Source organism: Triplophysa dalaica, chromosome 23 (genome assembly GCF_015846415.1).
Source record: "Triplophysa dalaica isolate WHDGS20190420 chromosome 23, ASM1584641v1, whole genome shotgun sequence".
In the NCBI taxonomy this organism is placed as follows: domain Eukaryota; kingdom Metazoa; phylum Chordata; class Actinopteri; order Cypriniformes; family Nemacheilidae; genus Triplophysa; species Triplophysa dalaica.
In genome coordinates, this window is record NC_079564.1 from 16,183,964 (window position 1) to 16,209,623 (window position 25,660).

Sequence of the window (25,660 nt, forward strand, 5' to 3'; positions counted from 1 at the left end):
GAGTGCAGAACAGTACTCTACTCTCAGCCAGCCTTGTCTCTTTGTTCCAAGGTTACCGCAGGATGCAGTTCATGCCCAGACCTGATGGCAGAGCTGAGAATGGGAAGCGGTGACCTGAAAAGAGCTAAGAGGATAGAGCTGGATAAAGGACCCGACAACTTTGTTTTTCCTACAACATTTAAAATGCTATTAGATTGTTAATGATAATCTTAAATCCTTAATTTTTATATTTTATTAAGCCTTGTTGTGCAAGCACTGTTGAGCTTGTGCATAGGCAGCAGCTTTTGCCGGAGGGGAACAGGAATCACCTGGTTGGGCCTAGGTTCTCCTGAGGTTTTTTTCTCGATTGGAGTTTTGGATTCCTCGCCACCGTTTGCATACTGTTCTGCACTATTTGCCTGGCCGGGGGGCTGCTTTAGAATTCAGAAGTTTTACATAATTAATATTGCATGTAGGAACTTAGAGTCTGTTTTATATTTGACCTGTGGTTCCCTTTCTGTCGGTCTCTCGACGTTGTGTCGAGAATGACAGATGGGGTTCACCCTTGAGAACCAATCAACTCTGACTACTATAGAAAAGGCCAATGAAATTTGGCAAATGAAATTTGCATGCCGGGCTCCGCCCCCGGATATCCGGTATAAAAGGAAGCCGGTGTGCAGCATTCATTTAACTTTTGTTGTTCAGAGCCTTCGCTCATGACTACGAACAGAACGAATTCAATGAATTCTTCTTCTTCTACATTGCCGGATCTATGACGTGTTGCAGCGGATCGTCCCTACCTGCAGCGACCTTCCCCTGGGTGTCTCGGTGGTTCCGGAGGTGTTAGAGATTTTTTCTAAAAAAGTCCTTTTCAGGACTGACTGAGCATTCTCCAGCGGGCAGATTGTCACTCAGAAGTTGCGGTAACGGGCAATTTCGTCTGCTACCTGGGCTGTTACATCTGTGGCTACGGCCCCGATGACCACCAACGTTAGCAGCGTTAGTGATATGGGGAACTCTGCGAACGTAAACCCGCCAGCCAAGTGCTTGCGGGCCGATCGCACCCCGATTCGCTCTTCTAAACGTACCCCAACCGGCAGTGGCATACCATCCGGATCCTCACGCACACACTCGGAAACGATGTGTGACGTAGATGAGATGTTGCTCGCACCGTCCGAGGGAGACTGGCATCCGACTCTGATGAATCCGAGCTCCACCCCCAGCGGTCGAGTTCAGGAGGAAGCAGAAGTGATGTCATCCGGTTTTAACCCGGGGATGCGTGGTTCCTGAGGTCGGAGAGCGGTGTAAACCGCGCCCACCCCGGGTGGCATGTTTTTCCCGGAATCACTGGTGTCGAAGGCTTGCGATGCCTCGGGCCAGGCTGCCTCCTCTCTCTACGTCATGGCCATCCTGCAGGTCCGCCAGGCCAGGGCGTTGAGAGAGCTCCAAACCAAGATGTTCAGTGGGTCACGACCCGCACTTCATCATTCCCAAGAAAGACGGCGGGTTGCGCCCCATCGGTCTGCGTACCCTGAACAAGCACCTTCACAAGCTGCTGTTCAGATGCTCACGCAGAGGCGCATCCTGACATCTATCAGGTGTCAGGATTGGTTCGTGGCAATCGACCTGAAGGATGCTTACTTTCATGTCTCGATCCCCTTGACACCAGCCATTCCCACGGTTCGCATTAGAGGGGTGGGCATATCAGTACAGAGTCCTCCCTTTCGGTCTGTCCCTGTCTCCACACGTCTTCACGAAGATCGTGGAAGCCGCCCTTTCTCCCCTTCAGGAAAAAGGTGTGCGGGTACAAAACTATCTTGACGACTGGCTTATCCTGGCAAACTCGTGAGATCTGTTGTGTACACAGATGGACCTGGTACTCCGGCATCTAGATCGATTGGGATTTCAGGTCAACCGAGAAAATGCAAACTCTCCCCAGTGCAGAGCATCCTCTTCCTCGGTATGGAACTAAACTCTGTCACCATGACGGCGCAGCTGTCCGCAGCACGCGCCAAGTCAGTGTTGAACTGCCTGGAACACTTCAGGCAGTCGACGGTCCCCCTGAAACAATTTCAGAGGCTTCTGGGACACATGGCGTCCTCCGCGGGGAAAATACCCCTCGGATTGATGCACATGAGACCGCTTCAACACTGGCTACAGAGTCGAGTTCCGAGGATAGCGTGGCACACCGGCAGATCAGGATTGTGTTCCCCTTCTCACGAGACTGGAGACTAACATCTCCCCTCCACACTGAAAGTGTATGTAGTCGCTATTGCCACTCATCACGAATCAGTTGATGAAAAGTTTTTAGGGCAACACGACCTTGTCACCAGGTTCCTAACGGGCGCGAGAGGGCGGAATCCGCCTCACCTCCGCTCCATACCCTCTTGGGACCCTAACGTGGGTCCAAGAGCTCCTCGGAGGCTCCGATCTTCCTCACCTGATTAAGACTGGCCCCCCGTTGACGCTCGCTTCCTTCAAGAGGGTAGGGGACCTCCAAGCATTCTCTGTGTCCCCGGATTGCCTTGAATTCGGCCCTGGTAACTCTCATGTAATCCTTAGACCCAGGCCCGGAGATGTGCCCAAAAGTTCCCACTACTCCCCTTTGGGAGCAAGTGGTGAACTTGCAGGCGCTTCCCATCGGGGAGGAAGACCCAACCCCATCCGTGTTGTGTCCTGGACCGCACGCAGAGCTTCAGTAGCTCTGACCAGCTCCTTGTCTGTATTGGAGGACAGCAGAAGGGGAAGGCTCTCTCCAAGCAGAGGCTGCGCACTGGGTCGTGGATGCCGTTATGGCGGCATTCCGATCTCAGAATCTCCCATGCCCACTGAGGGCATACTTCACACGGGGTATAGCTTCCTGGGCACTGGCTAGAAGCGCCTCTCTAGCAGACATCTGTAGAGCTGCGGGTTGGGCAACGCCCAAACACCTTCGCAAGGGTTGACAACCTTGGTGTAAACCCGGTGTCAGCCCACGTCCTGCGTGGCAACATGTAGGACTGGCATCCGGGGGGGCGTATGCCTGCGAAAGCACCTTCCCACCCTCCAAGAGGTTGGGTCAGTGTGCTATCTACCTTTTCTTCTTACCCAAACACATGGCTAAGAAAATTGGTACCTCACCAACCTTCCTTCTTACCCAGACACTGGTTAAGAACAGGCATTCCATCCATCACTAGGCAAGCAACCCCTGGGGGTTGGCTGGGCAGAGCAGCCTTCCCCCTTAGGCCGCGATACCATAGGACCTATCACAGATAGTTCTAACCAGACCTGGTGCTATCAGACTGTTCCGTCTGCTATACCCTCATGACAGTGGTTCCCACACATGGTAACCCATGAGCTTCCCCAGGTGGATCTCCACCTCGCGGTTAACTACCCAGTCCGCACGTTCCATGCGTTCTCCTCCAAGGACGAGACCATACTTATATCCACCATATCCCTCCCCACAGGTAGGAGGTGGCCTCTGCAGCGCTTCTCTGATTAAGAGTTGCGCTCACCCTGTGTAAACCCGAGCCGGACGGCATCTCGCCAGTAGAGAGCTAAGGCCCCGTCCATGAAAGGTTACCGGTCAGGGCTGTACCCATCTTTTTCCAAGAAAGCTCTGGGACCCCCGACCACCACACTGGAAGGTTACAGTTACACGAAGCTTCGAGCTGACACGCCCAGGCTTGTTACCGTCGCTTCGCTGAGATTGTGACGCGATACAGCGTTGTGGCGTTTTCCATGGTCAACCCCATCTGTCGTTCTCGACACAACGTCGAGAGACCGACAGAAAGGGAACGTCTTGGTTACGTATGTAACCTCAGTACCCTGATGGAGGGAACGAGACGTTGTGTCCCTCATGCCACAAACACGTATCGTATTCTGCTGCAGTCGTGAGAGGCTCTCAGGCTCTTCAGGACAAGAGGTAAATGAATGCTGCAAAATGAAGGCTTCCTTTTATACCGGATATCCGGGGGCGGAGCCCGGCATGCAAATTTCATTTGCCAAATTTCATTGGCCTTTTCTATAGTAGTCAGAGTTGATTGGTTCTCAAGGGCGAACCCCATCTGTCGTTCTCGACACAACGTCTCGTTCCCTCAACTCAACTCAACTTTATTTATATAGCGCTTTTTACAATTTTCATTGTTACAAAGCAGCTGTACATGAGACACATTGAATACAAGTATGAATTCGAAAGCAGCCCCCCCGGCCAGGCAGATAGTGCAAAACAGTATGCAAACGGTGGTGAGGAACCCAAAACTCCCATCGAGAAAAAAAACCTCAGGGGAACCCGGGCCCAACCAGGGGATTCCAGTTCCCCTCTGGCAAAAGCTGCTGCCTCTGCACAAGCTCAACAGTGCTTGCACAACAAGGCTTAATAAAATATAAAAATTAAGGATTTAAGATTATCATTAACAATCTAAGAGCATTTTAAATGTTGTAGGAAAAACAAAGTTGTCGCGTCCTTTATCCAGCTCTATCCTCTTAGCTCTTTTCAGGTCACCGCTTCCCATTCTCAAGTCTGCCATCAGGTCTGGGCATGAACTGCATCCTGTGGTAACCTTGGAACAAAGAGACAAGACTGGCTGAGAGAAGAGTACTGTTCTGCACTCTTTGATGCAACAAGTACATCATTTGTTTTTGGATGTGTTCCTGGTTCCGGTTGATCTAAATAATGCAGCCTAAATCCTCTGAGGATTAATATTATGGAGGTATAGTGTATGCAAGATTAAAAAGATGAGTCTTTGTTACGTCATCAGGGAACTGAGGTTACATACAGTTGTGTTCAAAATTATTCAACCCCCAATGCTGTAAATGGTTTTAGGGAATTTAGTGTACATTTGTAATTGTATTCAGAATGAAATCCTACAAGGACTTCTTAAAGAACCATATGCAACTAAAATTACATCAATTAGTTTTGTAGTACAGTAGTAAATGTTTCTTTTGTGAATTCTTCATTGACATAATTATTCAACCCCTTAAAGACTACCACTCTGAAGAACAGAGGTTCAATGAAGTGTTTTCAATCAGGTATTGAAAACACCTGTGGATATCAGGGAGCAGCAATAAAGCCTAATAAGCACCAATTAGGCAGCTTTAAAATCACTGTGATACTCAGCTCCTTCTAGACATTTACTGGTGTGGTTACAAACATGGTGAGGTCAAGAGAATGTTCCAGGAAGACAAGAGAACAGGAAGGGCAATGGCTATAAGAAGATTGCAAAGATGTTAAACATACCAAGAGACACCATAGAAAGCATCATTCGCAAATTCAAATTCATGTGCAGTATGCCAAAAGTCATGTGGACAAACCACAGAAGTTTTGGGATAGTGTTCTGTGGACTGATGAAACAAAATTAGAACTGTTTGGGCCCATGGATCAACGCTATGTTTGGAGGAGGGCCTATGAAGAAAAGAACACCTTGCCTACTGTGAAGCTTGGCGGGGGGACAATCATGCTTTGGGGCTGTTTTGCTTCTGCAGGTACTGGGAAGCTTCAGCGTGTGCAAGGTACCATGAATTCTCTTCAGTACCAGGAGATATTGGATGACAATGTGATGCAGTCCGTCACAAACCTGAGGCTTGGAAGACGTTGGACCTTTCAACAGGACAATGATCCCAAGCATACCTCAAAGTCCACTTGAGCATTGTTGCAGATTAAAGGCTGGAACATTTTGAAGTGGCCATCGCAGTCACCAGACTTAAATCCGATTGAGAACCTCTGGTGGGACTTAAAGAAAGCAGTTGCAGTGCGCAAGCCTAAGAATGTGACTGAACTGGAGGCTTTTGCCCATAATGAATGGGCGAAGATACCCGTAGATCGCTGCAAGACACTTGTGTCAAGCTATGCTTCACGTTTAAAAGCTGTTATAACTGTAAAAGGATGTTGTACTAAGTACTAAGATTGAATGTCACTTGGGGGTTGAATAAAACTGATAATGATGTGAGCTCAGAAAAGACATTTGTGGTTATTTCATTATAAATGTTATGTTATATTTGTCTGACCTACACGTGCCTCTTTGATTTAATTGTAAGCAGGATGACTGAATGATCATAATCAATGTCAAACCGACCAAAACAATCAATTTCAGTGGGGGTTGAATAATTTTGAACACAACTGTACGTAACAAAGACGATCTCTCCTTTATCTCAATTGTGTGCTTTCACTGTGAGTGTGTGCGAGTGTCTTTGTCAATATGTGTAAGTATGTATGAGTATTGTGTGTGCTGAGCATTTGTTTGTCTGTCTTTTGTGTTTTCGCCTTTTTCTTGTTTTTACAGGTATTTGAGTTGTTTTACTTATAGTCAATGTGTCTCATGTACAGCTGCTTTGTAACAATGAAAATTGTAAAAAGCGCTATATAAATAGAGTTGAGTTGAGTAGACGTTTTTCATGTTGCATGGATGAAGAGCATAAGTATAGACAGACAATCTATAAAAACTGCATATCTTAGCAATCATAATACTCCTAGACACCTTTCCAATAGTTAATGCTTAAAGTAACAAAGTTCTACTGGACCTTAGTGCAGCTTCTGACACTAAAGATCACACAATGCCCGCCACCAAAATAATAAATAAATAATAATGTCTAGTTTACTTAGTTAGTTATGCAATCTTAATAAATAAGATCACAATTCCATAAAACTTAGCCTAACTCTTATAATAATAGTCAATCAGTTAATAATAAAATGAGAAAAAATGATCAAATTATGAGCAATAGCACAAATAAATGTAATAAACCAACACACAAATAAAATTAACAGTGCATTTTAGTTTTTTCAGGTTGGTCTAACTGTGGTTATCAGGTACAGAAACTGAATAAAGGAGTCAAATGTAAAATAACACTTCATATTCTTTACAATATACCGAAATATAGATTAAACCATATTATGAGCAGTGAGTCTGTTTTTACTATGTTTTTTGTTGTTTGATGAGCATTAAAACAGATATAATTATTATGCTGCTGTCCCTTTAAGAGCTAGCGCGCATGCGTCACATGCTTTTTTCCCCCACTATTTTCATATACAGCAAACTATAATGGATTTATCAACGTGATAAAGAGCCTATTCGCCAAATAACATAAAATAAATTAAATTGGTTCAACTTGCATCAGGAGTACACTTTGAATTTGAGCTTGCGCATACAGAATGTACGCATCCTGTGAGCTGTCTTTGACGTGAGGCTTCTTGTCTGGTGTGCTACTACATTAACTTACATGGCGCTTTGTTTGTTTACATGGCACTGAAAGCCAAACCACCGCTATAGCCTTGATTGTGAATGTACATTTAAGATTAGCTGTTTGGACTCCCTGCCATAGTTAATATAGTGAGTGTCGTGGCCTCTGTGTCTCTGATAAGCACAGCTCTTTAAGCTGGTGCACTGCTGGTGTAACTTTGTTTTCATTTTGTTCAAGTTGCAACATTTCTGTTCCATGCAACAGAAACATGCAGTGTCACTGAGTTTTTACGGTTAATTAACCGTGACGTTTTTAAGCACTGTTAATAGTGAACCAAGGTAATCGCTGCATCCCTAGCCTAGGGTGCAAAATGATGCAACCACCAGATGCAAGTGTAATTTCAGAACTACTCCAGTGAACTGAACAATATGGTTACTAAAGTACAACTTGGAGCTAAATTTGGTCTTTACTTTATTGGTACTGTAAGTGTTTAAAAATTACCTTTTTTGTTTCATTCTGTAAACTAGTCACAAAAATTCTCCCAAATTCAAAATAAAAGAAATATTTATGAAAACATTTATTTGCAGAAAACTGACAGGTGACAAACTGGTCAAAATAACGAAAACGATACAATGTTTGCAAATTGTGAATACTGGAAATAAAACAACACAAAAAACATGTTTTTAAATGTGCTTGAAGTCTGATTTTTTACAACTTCATCATGCGTCTTTTCATTTTCTCTGTCTTTTACATTGTGGTTGGATGACATTATGTCATTCCTGAGATTTGTTTTTGTTGAAATTCAATACACAGTGGACCGGAATTGTCACAACTCATGCAGACATTTCAGTTTTGAAGACAAAACTGGAGTGGTCTCCTTATTTTTTTGCCATTTATTAATAACTTATTAACAATTGGCATAAGTTTTAGGTCAATTGTTATGAGCATAAAATATCATACTAAACTGTAAGGTTTGAATTATTTAAAAAAAGTAAGTTTACCAGAATGAAGCTGGGGTTGTTGCGGTTCCTCCAGTTAAAGGATGGTACACTGACCTCAGGGTAGCGGTTCTCATGCACAACCTCACAGCCACTGTGGGTGTGGCCACTTAGAATGAGTCGAGGTCTGAACCACCACAGAAGCTGTTATGGAGAGAAATTGTCTGGTTTGAAGTTCAGTGCGACAGGTAGCCAAAAACATTTTACACAGAAAGACAATCGCACATACACCACAACTGTATAAATGTGTATGTTACCAGAATTTATAAACAACAGTTTTAAGTACTTATTATTTGACCGGACAAGTGAAATATTTTTAGTTTTAGATACATAGATATCAGCTTGGTAGCTTGGGTTATGGGAGAAGTCAACATTGTCTCTTAGTATTAATGTTTTTTGAGGCGTTAACTTCTAGTTACTGCTACCAGTAGTAAGGGGCAGCTCTAATCTTATATTAGTTGTCTTTTCCAAGAAGTTTTTGTAATTTACATTTATGCATTTTTCAGTGGCTTATCTAAATTACTTTGCAACTTTGAAACATGACCTTTAGAGCCTTGTTCTGAGTTGGACCTACACCGTAGCCTCTACGCCAGGGTTAGTCAACTGGTCCACCAATCCTCTTTACCAGGCATTCAAATAAGTGGAGAGACTTTAAGAATGGTGAGCTTCAAGAAAGGCACGTCCTGAGTTGCCACATCTTTGAAAGTCCAAAATGCTGCTACATTCAATAAAATAGTTATTACCGCAGCTCATAACAATATATTGACATCTTAAAAATCGATTGGATCGGTTTGTCCAAGAAACTCAATGTTATTTATAACATTATAATTAGCAGTCCACAGGCAGTCGGATTGCATACTCGATAGGTTGTGTTCCAAAATGTGTCTTGTGCCCTTGAAAGTAACTGCAGAAAGGGTACACCAAGTGAACTGTTGTCTCGGATAAGGAAAAACGTGTTGTTTTTAAAAAGGCATTAATTATGTATGATTTTATACTTACAAAAAAATATATATGCGATTGCTATTCACCCAAAGATGCGATAATATCATTCAGTTTCTTGCACAGACCAATTGATTTGCTTGTTGTGTGTTACAATGTTATGCCATGAGGAACCGGACAAACTGATCATACATTAATGGTGCCAGTGGGACTAGAACAGCCTTAGCCATCGGGTTGGTCTGTATGGTTGGTTGAGGTGTGAATCCACCTAGCTACCTACAAAGTAAGTGCTGTTGAAGCTATAGCCCTAATCTGGATAAGCTAATTGATACAGGAAGTGGGGATCAGAAGACCGGTCTAGCATAGGATAATCAAGAAATGGCGGATGAAGTGGATGGACACAGTCTAGGCTGACAAATGACATGTATTAATGCACCTCAATACCAGGTATGATCAGCCTATGCTGGGTCTCCCTTGGCGGAGGGTGTCTTGTGGTAAAGGGCAAAAACACCCAGTAAGCCTGAGGTACCACTGTATAAGTCTCGAGACTCTGTCTTGAACTCGGTCTTGAGATCATATTTGTAGGGGCCAAGCCTCGAAGGGGCTATGGCCACTATTGCTCCTGTTAGTATTATTATTCTCAACCAATGGGAGTCTATGTCAGCCCAATGAAACGTAAATAGGAAAATTATGAAATGTGTCACACTCGTAGCCGTGGTCCTCAATAGCCATGTGACCAATTATGGGGTCTCTAGCACTCATTCTGTTCCGCCACCAGCAGTTAAAAACAATGCACTTTTCAAACGGCTGCTACCTATGAACCCATTGATGTACAAAAACTAAACTCGGCACAGGTCATGCACTCATATTCATGAGATATAAAGCAAATGTGCCAAGCACGCCAATTGAGTGGTGCATCTGATAAATTGCAGGTCTCGGATGCAAGAGGTCACTGGTCCGAACCTCGCGTTGTGCATTTATACATTTCAATTTGCAAAAGTATGTGCGCAAACAGTGCAAGTATGTAAACAAACGAAATGTAATGTCATTTTAGTAATGAAATTATGCCACATGTCAATGTTTGAACCTCTGAAAGCTCTCCTCGGGAAGCACATCAACTGAGAGGCACACCTGATAAACCGCACGCCTGGGGTACAAGACCTTGTGTTGTATAAACATTTCAATTAGCAAGTATGTGCAAAAATAGTGAATTATGTAAACAAACGAAATGTAATTTCATTTCAGTAATGAAATACAATAAAGTGTGATGTATGTAGTGCAACTAAAGTGGTTTATAATAGATATAAATATATACAAACAGAAACAAGGTAAGTACAAAATTATTATCTTTCATTATCACTTCTGAAATCTGTTCCTCCTAGACACTGTATTTCTGCTACTTTTGCTCTATTTGTCTCATTTCATGTTGTGGGTACAGTGGGGGAAGTGGTGGGCTGGGTGTGGGCATGCTTTGTTTTGAGTTATCAACCAGTGTTTTTCATATATGTGGAGTTTGTGCTTTTTTTCACTTTTCTTACGCTGGTGAGGCTCTGCACTGCTCTTGCGGCGCCTTGTGGGCTTTGCCCTTTAACTCTGCTTGCAGTTATTTTAATGGTCTTTGTCTTGTCATGTACTCCAATCCAAAATATTTAAGACATTGAAAAGACTTCAGTGACGAGTCACCCCTGGCGCAATCAGCATCTCCATGGAAACACAGGTCATCAGAGCGGTACACCTGTCGGTCGTTGACAATCAAGAAGGACTCTCAGCGGCTTTAAAAGCCGCTGCCATAGATCATACGAGGAGCTACAACTCCCTTTGATATTTTTTTGCTGAGTTTGTCTATCTTGTGTAAACGGCCGGCAGGACCGCGTCTTATCAGCCCGGAACCGTCGCAGATGAAAGCTTACCGAGACTCTTCCTGGAGGAACACGGACGCCTTTCCCCTATCCACAGGAAAGCTACGCTACGGGGAAACGCGATACAGTTTCAGGGGTTAAGTAGATACCCTTCTGTTGGTAGTACCCAAGACCAAAATGGAGGCGCTTCTCGAGTTGGCCCATACCTACCCGATGGCAGGACATTTGGCCGCAGCGAATACCATTCAATGCATCAGAGACCGGTTTCATTGGCCTGGACTGATGTATATTTAACTACTTTCCCCAGGCCTGGCCAGTGACCTTCAGGAACAGACTGGATAACAACCATGAACAGTGTGGTAACAACTGGAGAGACAGTGGACAGCTCGGAGAGATGACAATCGGGGCAGGAAGGGCCAGCAATCCAACCTGAAACTTCCTTGAGGAAATACCCAAACAAGCTACGGAACGGCCTAAAGAAATATACCCACAGGGGTGCCCGAGAGGTGGGGAGAATGAGCACCCCAACAGGACAGACTTACAGTTAACGACCAATGCAAACGGACTATCGACTACCCCCTACAAGAAAAACTGTAGGGCAGAGAAGATCAACCAGACAAGGCAGGAGCTGGAGGTCCTGAAGCGGTAGTACAAGGAAGCGCGAGACAAGGAAAGGGATGCACTATCAGAACTTAGCGGCTTCCTCAGGAAGAAGCTTGCCACTCTTCGAAGGGCAGAATGGCACAGACGGCGGGGGAAAGAGAGGGCCAAGAGAAGGTGTGCCTTCATTGCTAACCCCTTTGTAATACCCAAGCAGTTGCTTGGGCAGAAACGAAGCAGACACCTTGTTTGGCCCAAAAAGGAGATCGACCACCATCTCCGCAATACCTACAGTGATGCGGCTTGGGAGGATGACCTAGATCCCGTTAGACCGGTGATTCTAAATCGGTGGGCCTCGGAGCGCCAAATAGTGGGCAAAATCACCTGTCTCTTTCTTTCCTTTTCTCTCCCTCTCTCTCGAAGACAAAATGACAAAACGCATGTTTCATCTCACGATAATTATATATTTTAAATAATAAATATAAATATATATATATATATATAAAATTACGCGTAGATGTAGGCCTATATTTAATTTTTTATAGTATTTCATATACAGTGAAAGAATAAAAAAGCTGCATTGGAGTATATCTCGAGCTGCGAGGTTTCTCTGAATAACTGTGCTTTTACAGCCGTCTAACGAGAACTCTGCAAACTGTATAAAAGGTTTTTTATTGTGTATGAACTGAATTTGAGGACTGCGCACTTGGAATTACTTTCGAGTGCGCGTCTGTTGACACCGTCACATGGGGTTGCCTGGAGTAACTTTGACCTAAATGACGACAGGGGGAGGTTCAAATGTGCATCTATTTAGCTATTTGGAAAGATGATCCTCGGAATGTTTTTAAACAATCCTTGGTGGGCCATGAGTTGCAAAAGGTTGAGAAACTCTGCTATAGAACGTTGATAGATCCCCCAGGACCTACGACGGATTTCAACAGCAAGGAGCCCAGTTGGAAGGAGGGGTAACCCAACAATGGAGATTTCAGAAGGTGTCTGGATTTTCAAGGAAGAGAATGCTAAGAACATTGAGCAGTTCCGAACCACCTCGCTTCTTAGCCTTGAGGGGAAGATATTCTTTGCCATGCTATCCCGTAGATTGACAGAGTTCCTCCTGAACAATGAGTACATCAACACCACTGTACAGAAGGTTGGAATCCAAATGGTTCCAGTATGCATGGAGCATACAGGTGTGGTCACGCAGTTGATCAGAGAAGCAAGAGAAGGGAAAGGAGACCTAGCAGCAGCACCTAGCAAAGGGGACAGTGGGACTCCTACAGTGGAACCGCGCCGGACTGGCAGATGATGGCTACCTGGGGAAGCAACTCAGATTCCCAGAGCACATCGTGGAAACCACACTGAGACCAGACATAGTTCTTTTCTCAGATTCAACAAAACAGGAGGTTATTCTGGATGTGACAATCCCCTGGGAGGAGCGTATGGAAGAGGCCAATGAAGGGAAGCATCCAAAGTACGCAGACTTAGTGGAGGAGTGCTGCATACAGCGGTGTCCCATTGTGCGCCAATCGAGGTGGGCTATAGAGTCTTCACAGCGCGATCTCTCTGCAAAGCATACAGTCTGCTTGCCATCAGAGGGGCATGCCAGAAAAAGACCATCAATAACACAACAGAGCCAGGCTTTTCGGGTAGGCTTTAGCTACTTTACATTGAAAAGAGTTGACAACACTGCTCTGGACTCTGGCTTGACTCGGACTCGAACGAGCTGCCCTCGACTACAACACTGTGTATAGTTGACAACTCACTTAAATCTTATTTCTTTGCAATTGTACAACAATTTTCCGGGATCATCGCTCTGTGTGAATGGGGTTAATGATGTTCAACTCACATTGATAGGTGAATATTCAATCTGTCTGCTTACATGACAAACGCTAATGCACATATCCGATTCATATCTGATTTATTTCCACATATAATTGAGCCTGAAACCAATCTGAAAATATAGGAATCCATGTGCTTTTTCCTGCATATGCGGTAATGGGTCATATCCAATCTTTGCCACTTTGAAAAATCGGAATTGGAACACTTGGTAGCGGCCTAAATTATGACCGAATTTTCATTTTTGGGTGAACTACCCCAAAATAACTATAACTAATCCAAGCATAGCACAGCAGTGACAAAGTTTAAAGTATGCTGTGGTTTTGCATTTTCATTATGTGGGAACACTTACAACTGGCCAATCGATTGCAAAAGAAAATCAATTGTGTGCTAAACATGTCCACATGTGCTCACAGTTGCGCTCACATCACATCATATCGTATAACTCCAAATGCTAAAATGTTTAACATATTCCAACGGATGGTGAACATAAAAAAATGTGTATTGGCTCACCTTTCTGGACGCAACCTGAGAAATGACATCATATCGCTCATGAAACTGATGGTATCTTTCATTCATTGGGGCTGCATCCACACCTGTGCACATGGCATCACTCACTCTATAGAGAGGGTAATGCTGAGAAACATCAAAACATTGTTACAGTGAAGAAAACACTTTCATGTTTACTAAAGTGATTAAATGTTAAAGCAGCAATTTTCTAAAACAATGCACATATTACAAATATCATAAAACCTTTTTCACAATGATGATAAAAAATGCATTTTGTTACCATGGTAAATAATTTTGATACCATCTATGTATTAACTTCTGTGTTCATTACTTGCCTTATCCCTTAAGCCTACATGCCATTTGAAATAAAAGTTAAACAATCTCACTTGTAGCAGAATAGGAGCTGTTGGGGCAAAAGTATCTGTGTTTTTGCAGTGGTCATCATGTTCTGTACCCTAATTGAAAGAAGTTACAGAGGCAGATGTCCATCGTGATTTAAGGTTATGCACAAACTTAATCTAATAGAGCTTTGTTTAACAATGTAATCCATGTTAGGATGCGAATGTAAGCTAACAGTTAATGTCCGGGTAAATATAATTCTGAGAATTGTTTCTAAATACATTATAGTTGTTTTACGTGTAAATGTATTGCTTAAACACATAACAAAGACTCAGAAGTGTGTAGGACTAAATTGCGGAGTTAAACCATTAAACCACCAATTCTCTGTTCAGGCTTTTTTGGGCAGGGCTAAAATGGGGGATCGATGACACAATGGAGTGTCCGAGCATGCTTGGCCCCTCCCCTATCACTAGAGCGCAAAACATCAGGCGTCTGCTCAATCAGGAGCTCAGGGTTGCCAGTTCTCACGTGACGTACACATTTCCTGGCTCTCTCACGCTCTCACTCTGTCCAACCTAACAAATCTAACGCAAAATATAGTCAAGCTCACACTACGTGATTTCTGGCTGGATTTTTCTGTGGCGGACAGATTTCTAAGGTCTGCGACAAAACCTGCGGATCGCGACCAAAACGGTACTAATTTTGGTCGGCCAAGCTCTTTAAGTATAAGCAGGTGTGCAACGTGATCTGGACCCGTCTCAAGCTATCCCAGACGCTAATATTATCGCTGAGTGAACTTGTTGTGTGTGTCAACGTGGAACTAATCCAGCCAATCACAGCGAAGGTATGTGTCAAATTACTGCGTGGAGGAATAAAAAACTGCTGGCATGTAATCATTAACATTACAGAGCGTGTTAAATGGCTAGTATAACAGATATAAAGCTATTTTAAACTATCCTAAAGCACCAAGTCTGAATATAGAAACACTTTAAGGTATCCAGAGGATGATGTAAACACACCAACAACAATTTGCCATCCACCATCAAACTAGAAGTGTGCATGATCTGGGATATGTTTTCGCTGTTGGTCCTTGACCAAAGTCTTGTTGTTAGCGCACTTTATCTGCATTGTGTAACGGGTAAATATATATATTATCTAAAAAATTAATTCTTTGGGGAAACTTTTATTTTGACGGGCGGATTGGTTTTGGGAGTTAAGTGGGTGCGTAAAAAAAGAGAGGTAGAAGAGCGCGGTGAAGAGAGACTGACAGAAAAAGTGGGTGTTGTATTGAGAAGCTCGCCGAATAAAGTAACTTAAGTGAAAGATAATCGGGGCTTGGTCGAATAAAGGACGACATTAAGTGCATATTTTTCTTTTGGGAAGCTGTGTTCCGCGTTTCGTAGTTTTTTTTGTGAGTTTGATCCGTGAGTCGCATTGCCTTCGACTTCTGGAGTGACGCAGTAATGCTTTGTGAAGGCTACGAGAACTGTGAGTGCATTTACAGTACACGTTTAGTTTGATTCGAGATGATTGAAGAGATTTTTTTTACATTTTGGTTAAAGTTTTGGACTTCTACCTTGATTGAGGAGCACTCGTACCAACTAGTGTTTCGAGACGACTAGTCACGCGCATTTGAGTGTCATCGCACGTGCGGTACGAATTTCAGCTTGCAGTTGGAGCGGAACATAATTTTTTGGAAAATTTGAGTTTAAGACTATTTTGTGTTACCCTGCCATCCAACGACATCTCAGTTCGACATCTCAAGTGCTGTATACCAGTTTAATACATCCCTGTTGGTTCATTTAATTTTTGATTCATCTCAGTTTGATTCATTCTCTTTTGACTCACTGTTGATTTACTCATTTTTGTTGGGAAATTTTCATTGACTGAGTGATATTGCTGCGAAACTTCAAGATGATTTCAACGCACGCTACGTCAGGACAACTCAACTGAGGTTTTCAATCTATTCCTAATTTTTTTATTTTATATATTTTTGTTTCGAGGAACGTTGAACTGTGAGAGTTCAGTTGAATCACAGAAACTAAAGTGAAGTGAGTGAGCACATAAAGGGACATAACACGTGAGTGCTCTTCCAGAGGTGAAATTTCATTGTGTATATTGATGTTGTTGTGATTGCCTGATTATTTGAAGTTGACCATTTGAAAACTGAAAACTCAGCATAAGTGGTGTTAACAAAAGTGTTTTTCTTATTTTATTTTGAAATAATTTCAGTCTTATTTCATTGCGTTTATCTCTGTACAGGTAAAAAGGTTAGAGCCTTTACATTGAGAAGGATTAAGTTGAAGTGAGTGTAAAAGAAAACAAATAGACCATACCTTTTACTTTGTCTTATTTTGTGATTATTAACACTGTATTTAACACTTGAGTTCAGAACATAGGGAAAGACCTGGAAAATAAATATTGTTTCATTTGCATACTTACTTCATCGTAGCTTTTTTTTGTTTTAGGCTGTCAAGGAGTAGGGGCGTCTCGGCTACTTTATTAGGCCAGTGGAGGGAGGGGTGTATTTGACTGCCTCACACATTTTACTTTTACTTCAGGAAGCCTGTGACATTACTTAAGCTGAAGCCTACCCCATTGGTCTGTACATCCAAGTAGAGTAGAAAACAACATACATACATTTAGTGTGTAACGAGACTAAAAGCACTGAAAGCGGGGACTAAGATCTTTTCGTTACTCAGTCTTCCGTGGCAGCACTAATAAATTCTCCCCTACAGGATGGGTTAAATACCCGTTACATAAGTGGCGTCACGAACAGGATACATACTTAGCCTAATTTTTGTTGTTATAGTATTCTGTCCCAGGTCTGTGAGCAAGAAGAAAAATGGCAGAACTGGAAGAACTGAAGAAGGAGTTCGTGGAAATGCAGAAGAGATTAGCGGAGCAAGCCGGGGCGTTGGATCATGCCAGAACGGAGCAGCGAGAAGCCCTGTCATTGGCTAGAGCAGTAATGGAGCAGCAAGCAACCACTCGTGCAACCCCAGCAACAATCTATATCCCAAGAGACCACAAATTTACCGATTTCACTGGAACTACAAAACCGGGAGAAGGAAGTGTGGAAGAGTGGATTGTTTCTATGAAATCAGCCTTTCGAGTCATGAAGGTGCCAGAAGGAGATCAGGTGGAACTGATAAAGCAGCACTTAAAGGGAGAGGCTAAAGATACTGTGAGATTCATGATGGAAGAAGTGGATAACAGTGTGGAGTCCATTTTTCAGCTGCTCCAGGAAACCTATGGAGACAAAGTACCTATTGGCACAAGGTTGAAAGACTTTTATGGTCGGAAACAAGCACTTGGTGAGACCATACGCGCATATGCTTACGATTTACGAGAAAAGCTCCACAAGGTGAAACGCAGAGAGCCCAAACGAGTTCCAGATGAAGAGAGTGTTTTGAAAGAGCAGTTAGTTCTTGGACTGAGGGATGATTTCCTAAGAAGAGAGATGAAACGGAGGGTCAAAGAAGAGCAGCATTTGACTTTTGCACAGCTGATGCAGGACGCCATCACATGGTCTGAGGAAGAGGAAGCACGACCTGAGGGTAACTTGAAGACCCCTGTGCATGCGAGAGTAGCAGTTCACACTACAGTTGCAACTGGTGACATTCCATCCGCACTGACATTAGAAAAGTTGCATGAGGCCATAGAGAAGATAGCTGCACGGCAGGAAGAATTGTACAGGATTGTTCATAGTCAAGGGAGAGTTGATCTCCAACCTGATGTTATGAGGAGGCAGCCTCTGAGAAACAGCGAAGGGCAATATATCTGCTACACATGTGGTCAACCAGGTCACACCAGTCGTCGTTGTAGGCAGCTTAAGGAGCTGGGTAACCGGGGCACCGCGTCATCACAAATGGCGGAAGTTTCTGAGGTATTAAGAGGAGCTTCGTCAGGGGACCATGCAAGCACCAGTGGGCCTTCCGTAATCCGGAGCCATACAGCTGATTGGAATGCAGGTATAGCACCAAAAACATTAAGGGATAGTGCTTTTGGAGATTGTTTGACAGTGGATGTGAAAATAGCAGGGGTGCCCACCAAATGCTTGTTGGACACCGGTTCAGAAGTTACCACCATCTCAGAGTCTCACTTTAAACATCATTTCGGAGCACAAGAGATACAGCTGGCGTCTGCTAACTGGGTGCGCCTCACTGCTGCAAACGGACTAGACATTCCTGTCCTTGGATGTCTACAGGCAGACATAGAGTGCATGGGAAAGCTACTTCCAGGGAAGTGTGTTTTTGTGATAACAGACTCAAACCCCGATGTGAAGGAGATGAAAGGATTGGCTGGAATTGTGGGGATGAATGTGCTTAGTGAATTGAGAAACTTTGTGCTGTCTGGAAAGGATTTGGATAAGGAGAGCAAAGTGAGCCAACGTGCAGATGCTAATGTCAGACGAGTGATAGCAAAAGTGAAAAAGGATGAAGAACTCTTGGGCCCAGAGGGAAGGATAGGATTTTTTAAGGTGTCTGGGAAGCAAGTTGTGGTAATCCCACCCTTAAGTGAGAGGATTGTGGAGGGCCACTGCAGTATACCTCATCAAGTGAAGCATCAAGTGTTGGTGGAGTCCACAGGTTCTGTTACCCTTCCAAAAGGATTGTTGGTAGCCAATGTGCTTGCAAGCCCAGAAAAAGGGAAAGTTCCGGTGCGAGTGTTAAATCTCTGTCAAAAAACCATAAGGTTGATGCCGAGATCCAGGATTGCAGTTGTGTCTAAGCCTCAAAAAGTGGTCCCAAAGCAGATGGTGGAATTCGAAGAAGATGATGATGAGTTGCGTGTTAAACGACGCGTACAGTGCAGCATTAAGAGTGAGAGCCAGCCAGAACAATTGTCAATTCCAGTTCAGATGAATCAGGACAGACTGTCTGAGGTGCAACGGGAAGAGCTAAATGCTCTGCTGACACGTTACAGGGATGTTTTCTCCAAGAGTGACGCAGATTATGGATACACAACAACAGTGACACATAGTATACCTACTGGAGATGCACAGCCGATAAAACAACGCCATCGGCGAGTCCCACCTCATGTTTTTCAAGAATTTAAGAGACATGTGCAGGATCTTGTCAGTCAGGGTGTACTAAACAAAAGTCGCAGTCCGTGGGCCTCACCTGCAGTCATTGTGATAAAGAAAGACGGAGGTGTTCGTTTCTGCTGCGACTACAGGAAACTAAACCAAGTCACATTCAAGGACGCCTACCCCCTTCCACGTGTGGAGGAATCCTTGGATGCTTTGGGAAATGCACAGTTGTTTTCCACACTGGATCTCACGGCAGGTTATTTCCAAGTGGCGGTAAATGAATCAGACCGGGAGAAAACTGCTGTCACAACTCCGTTCGGGTTGTTTGAGTGGACACGGATGCCGTTTGGTTTATGCAATGCTCCGGCTACCTTTCAGCGATTAATGGGTGCAGCTTTAGGTGATCTGGCTTTTGACGTTCTCTTGATCTATCTTGATGATATCATCGTGTTCTCCGTGGATTTCAAGAGCCATTGTGAAAAGTTGGAGCTGGTGTTCTCAAGGTTGCGTCAGCACGGACTGAAGCTGAAACCAAGTAAATGTTTCCTCTTGAGACCAGAGGTCCGGTTCTTGGGACACGTAATTTCGTCGAGGGGAGTTCAAGTGGATAAGGACAAGGTTCAGTGCTTGGATGAATGGCCTTCGCCGAAGAATGTTAGAGGGGTCAGACAGCTGCTGGGATTTATGAGTTACTATCGTCGGTTTGTCCCAAGATTTGCACAGCTGGCAAAGCCCCTACATGCCCTGGTGGGAAAAGGTAATAAAGGCAAGTCAGCAGAACCATTTGTCTGGAGTGATGAGTGTCAATCGGCATTCAGTAAGCTAAAGAGTTGTCTCATGTCACCTCCTATTCTGGCTTACCCTAATTTCCAGTGTCCGTTCATACTCACGACGGATGGAAGCCTCAACGGACTTGGAGCTATACTCAGTCAAAAACAGGGGGGTATTGAACGTGTCATTGCTTACGCAAGCAGAGGTCTAAAGGGATCTGAAAGAAATGACAAGTATTACAGTGCCTTCAAGCTGGAGTTACTTGCCCTTAAGTGGGCAGTAACGGAGAAATTTAAGGAATACCTGATTTTTGCAAAATTTCAGGTTATTACTGACCACAACCCTCTTCGCTACCTGGAGACAGCCAACCTCGGAGCAGTGGAACAGCGTTGGTTTGCACAGTTAGCAGAGTTCAACTTTGAGGTGTGTTACAAGCCCGGCAGACAGAACATCAATGCTGACGTTCTTTCTAGGATTCCCTGGGGTTTGGAACCCGAGGAGAATGACAATGGAAAAGACTTCATTCGGTTGACATCAGATGAGGTACGGGCATGCCTGTGGCCAGGAAAGGACGAAGTTGACAAGTCTGTTGTTCGAGTTGCCACACAAGCAGCCATAAGGAAGGGTGTTGATGGTTATAGCTGGTCATCCATCAAAGAGCAACAGAAGAAGGATCCTTGTATAGCACCTGTGTACAACGCTGTACTTGAGAACAGGAGGATGATGACACGTACTTTCCGGGACATGGAAACGAAACAAAAAAAACTAGCTAGACAGCTGGAGCGTTTGAAACTGAGACATGAAGTGCTGTTCCGAGTGATCACGGATCCAAGAGACGGAGAAGAAATTTGGCAGTTGGTAGTGCTTGAGTCTCTACAGGAGAAAGTGTATAAGGGAGTTCATGAACATGGAGGACATTTTGGTAGCAGGAGTACGCTAGAACAAATGCGACAGAGTTATTATTGGCCTTCAATGGCAAATGAAGTACAAACGTGGGTAACCCAGTGTCGCAGATGTACCTTAGCTAAGGATGTATTCCCCAGGATTCGTGCTCCTATGACCTGCACCAACGTAACCGCACCTCTAGAAGTGCTTGCCATGGATTACACTGTGCTGGAGAGATCAGCAGGGGGTTACGAGAATGTTCTAGTCCTTACAGACATGTTTACAAGATTTACTGTGGCAGTTCCGACGAAAAATCAGACCGCAATTACCACCGCCAAGGATCTTGTACGACACTGGTTTGTCTGCTATGGGTGTCCTGCTCGATTGCACTCGGATCAAGGCAGATGTTTCGAGGCAAGCGTTATAAAGGAGCTCTGTAAATTGTATGGAATCAGCAAGAGTCGCACCAGTCCTTATCATCCGCAAGGGAACGCGCAGTGCGAAAGGTTCAATCGCACGATGCATGACATGCTGCGAACATTACCTGCGGAAAAGAAGAAGGATTGGAAAACTTACCTGCCTGAACTTGTGATGGCCTACAATAGCCATGTTCATTCATCAACCGGTTACTCCCCATTTTATTTAATGTTTGGACGGGACGCAAGGCTGCCCATGGATGTCCTAGGAGGGAAAGACCTAACTGATGATGAGGCTGATGATCTAGATGAGTGGGTAAAGAATCACCATGAACGCCTGAGGACTGCGGTGGAGACGGCAAAGATAACTGCTCAAGAAGCTTCCAAGAAAAGGAAGAGGGTCTATGACCGCAGGGCTTCAGGTGCGCTCATTAGACCTGGTGACAGAGTATTGTTGCGCAACCACAAGTTTAGGGGATGAAACAAAATCCAAGATAAATGGGAGTCTGTACCCTATTTGGTAGTGCAGCAAAATCACGCAGGTTTACCAGTCTTTACTGTACGGCCTGAGCAGGGAGGTTCCACAAAGGTCGTTCACAGAGATCAGTTGAGACATTGTACTTTCTCCTCACCCACAAGGCAGGGTACGCATGCGAGAAGGGTAAAAGAATTGTCAGACTCACAAGACATTGTTTACATTCCATATACTACATGCTTACCAAACACATGCTTACCGGGGGAAATCGAGGGTGGAGTGGTATGTGTAGAGAGTGATGTAGCCGGAAGTGAGGGGGTAGACACAGGTCAAGATGAGGAATCTGAAGACTCTGAGATTTCAGTTGCTGACATTAGTGGGGTACCTGATCTTAGACGTTCAAAGAGAGAAAACCAGGGTAGATTGCCTGAAAGGTATAAGGATGATTACATTCTGAAATAAGAGTTCTGTAACTTTAAGGGTATTGGGAGAAAAAGTCATGTACAATGTGATGTCTTTCTAATATGTTTTTTTGTGTTTCAGAGATGAGTCTGCTGGAGATGTTGATGGCGTGGCAGGGTTTTAGCAGGGGGGAATGTAACGGGTAAATATATATATTATCTAAAAAATTAATTCTTAGTGGGTGCGTAAAAAAAGAGAGGTAGAAGAGCGCGGTGAAGAGAGACTGACAGAAAAAGTGGGTGTTGTATTGAGAAGCTCGCCGAATAAAGTAACTTAAGTGAAAGTTAATCGGGGCTTGGTCGAATAAAGGACGACATTAAGTGCATATTTTTCTTTTGGGAAGCTGTGTTCCGCGTTTCGTAGTTTTTTTTGTGAGTTTGATCCGTGAGTCGCATTGCCTTCGACTTCTGGAGTGACGCAGTAATGCTTTGTGAAGGCTACGAGAACTGTGAGTGCATTTACAGTACACGTTTAGTTTGATTCGAGATGATTGAAGAGATTTTTTTTACATTTTGGTTAAAGTTTTGGACTTCTACCTTGATTGAGGAGCACTCGTACCAACTAGTGTTTCGAGACGACTAGTCACGCGCATTTGAGTGTCATCGCACGTGCGGTACGAATTTCAGCTTGCAGTTGGAGCGGAACATAATTTTTTGGAAAATTTGAGTTTAAGACTATTTTGTGTTACCCTGCCATCCAACGACATCTCAGTTCGACATCTCAAGTGCTGTATACCAGTTTAATACATCCCTGTTGGTTCATTTAATTTTTGATTCATCTCAGTTTGATTCATTCTCTTTTGACTCACTGTTGATTTACTCATTTTTGTTGGGAAATTTTCATTGACTGAGTGATATTGCTGCGAAACTTCAAGATGATTTCAACGCACGCTACGTCAGGACAACTCAACTGAGGTTTTCAATCTATTCCCTTATTTTTTTATTTTATATATTTTTGATTCGAGGAACGTTGAACTGTGAGAGTTCAGTTGAATCACAGAAACTAAAGTGAAGTGAGTGAGCACATAAAGGGACATAACACGTGAGTGCTCTTACAGAGGTGAAATTTCATTGTGTATATTGATGTTGTTGTGATTGCCTGATTATTTGAAGTTGACCATTTGAAAACTGAAAACTCAGCATAAGTGGTGTTAACAAAAGTGTTTTTCTTATTTTATTTTGAAATAATTTCAGTCTTATTTCATTGCGTTTATCTCTGTACAGGTAAAAAGGTTAGAGCCTTTACATTGAGAAGGATTAAGTTGAAGTGAGTGTAAAAGAAAACAAATAGACCATACCTTTTACTTTGTCTTATTTTGTGATTATTAACACTGAATTTAACACTTGAGTTCAGTACATAAGGAAAGACCTGGAAAATAAATATTGTTTCATTTGCATACTTACTTCATCGTAGCTTTTTTTTGTTTTAGGCTGTCAAGGAGTAGGGGCGTCTCGGCTACTTTATTAGGCCAGTGGAGGGAGGGGTGTATTAGACTGCCTCACACATTTTACTTTTACTTCAGGAAGCCTGTGACATTACTTAAGCTGAAGCCTACCCCATTGGTCTGTACATCCAAGTAGAGTAGAAAACAACATACATACATTTAGTGTGTAACGAGACTAAAAGCACTGAAAGCGGGGACTAAGATCTTTTCGTTACTCAGTCTTCCGTGGCAGCACTAATAAATTCTCCCCTACAGGACGGGTTAAATACCCGTTACAATTGTGTTGTGTGCGTTCTGGTACAACAAGAAAGTGAAGGATAACAAGAAACCTTGTTGTGTAGTGTAAGTGCCACAGCAATTCAAGTAGTCTCACAGTCACATAGTCTTAGCTCGGTTTAACAGGCAAACGGAAACGCAGACGCGAATGGATAGATGGGAATAACGCAAATCCACACATAAAAATATTCAAATAAAGCCTACTGGGGACTCAGGTTAAGTGACCCAAGTGGGAGTGGCTTCAGCGTCAATAGAAGGCGTGGCTTCAGCGTCAACAGAAGACACGCCCCCAGCATTTGAGAGCAGATAGTCCTGCTTATTTTTCCAAGATTTTGATAACTTTATTTATTTATTTGGATGTTATTTATCCATTCAAATTGGGCTGGGTAGTAAAAAAAACACTTGTGTTTCAAATTCAGAACACATTTTATTCTCACTTTACACGGACTTTAATTGTCATTTACTAAAAATACTAATTGGAAATACATAAAAATTAAAATATATTTTACAAAAATAAAAATAAAACGAAGTTAAAAGACTAAAAAAACTGGCTCAAGATGTCACAACAAAACAATAATAAATATGACATTTACAATCCTCATTTTGAACGCTTGAGAACTTAAGTCTTTGTAAGGTGATGCCAAAACTTTTGTTCTAAATATTTATTACCTGAATGGAGCAATTAAGACCATCTGAGAGTTTGTATAATTCGTTTTCTACACGCTGACAGATGGGGCAGTGATCACCATGCAACGCAACACTGTTCACTAGTAAGAAACTGTAAAAACACACAGACAAACCTGTTCATGTTTCGTTCATTTATAAAGATCAATGACTAGTAAACAGAAAACAGTCTAAACAAGTCCCCCTGTGGTAAAAAGTAAGTTCTATTATGTTGTTTAGATGTCTGCGAGGTGTTTTAATATGCTTTATGACTAATCAGGTGCAAATTTATCATTCAACATCACTGCTTTTTGAATATTTTCTCTATAAAACCACAGTTTAGCAAAAACAGTCTAAAAACAGACTGTTTTTTACGGCACAAACATATAGCACAGTTGACAGAGTGGATCAGGTTGTCAAAGCCACAGATATGTATGAATGCCACATGGACTTGTAAATTTGCACCCCACTGTGCTTCATATATGGATTTAAATGGGGTCCACAGTTCTAAAAGCACAGATATCCAACACAGGCATGGTCCCTTTGAATCCTGGTGACATAGTGACATCTTGCGAAGCGAATCACTTACTATTTGAAGGACACTTTGGTGGAAGCTGTAGAAAACCGCTTACAATTTAAAAAATTACATTCGGACTATTGCAAATAATGATCAATTAGCTTCACAAAACATTAATATGTCACCAGGACCAATGGGGATCACGCTTGTGTTGGATATATGTGCTTTTAGAACTCTTGACCCCGTGGACCCCATTTAAATCTGTTATATGAAGCACAGGGGGCTACGGATTTACCTACAAATATTCTTTATTGTTGAAAAATGTCACCTACATCTCGGATGGTCTGAGTAAATAAACAACAAATTTGAATTCTAAGGTGAAATTTCGCATCAAGCAGCTAAACCGAGTCAGATGGATGAAAAAAGTTAACACCAAAGAAGGTTTGAATTCACCCACCCAAGACCGAGAGGGTAACGAAACAATAAAAAGCTTCTGCGTAG

The 25,660-nt window shown here is 43.2% G+C and overlaps 1 protein-coding gene across 3 annotated transcripts in view; it reads right to left on the minus strand.

The window, feature by feature from the left end:
- Positions 1-25,660, minus strand: part of mppe1 (metallophosphoesterase 1) — a 53,519-nt gene that overhangs the window by 13,300 nt on the left and 14,559 nt on the right. For 2 of the 3 annotated variants that reach the window (XM_056738147.1, XM_056738145.1), the window contains 4 exons: positions 24,649-24,757; positions 14,263-14,331; positions 13,880-14,002; positions 8,136-8,276 (listed from right to left, as the gene is read on the minus strand). In XM_056738147.1, coding sequence (XP_056594125.1) covers positions 8,136-8,276; positions 13,880-14,002; positions 14,263-14,331; positions 24,649-24,757 — 442 coding nt within the window. The remainder of the gene's footprint in view (positions 1-8,135; positions 8,277-13,879; positions 14,003-14,262; positions 14,332-24,648; positions 24,758-25,660) is intronic. The other variant, XM_056738146.1, reaches the window with a different exon arrangement.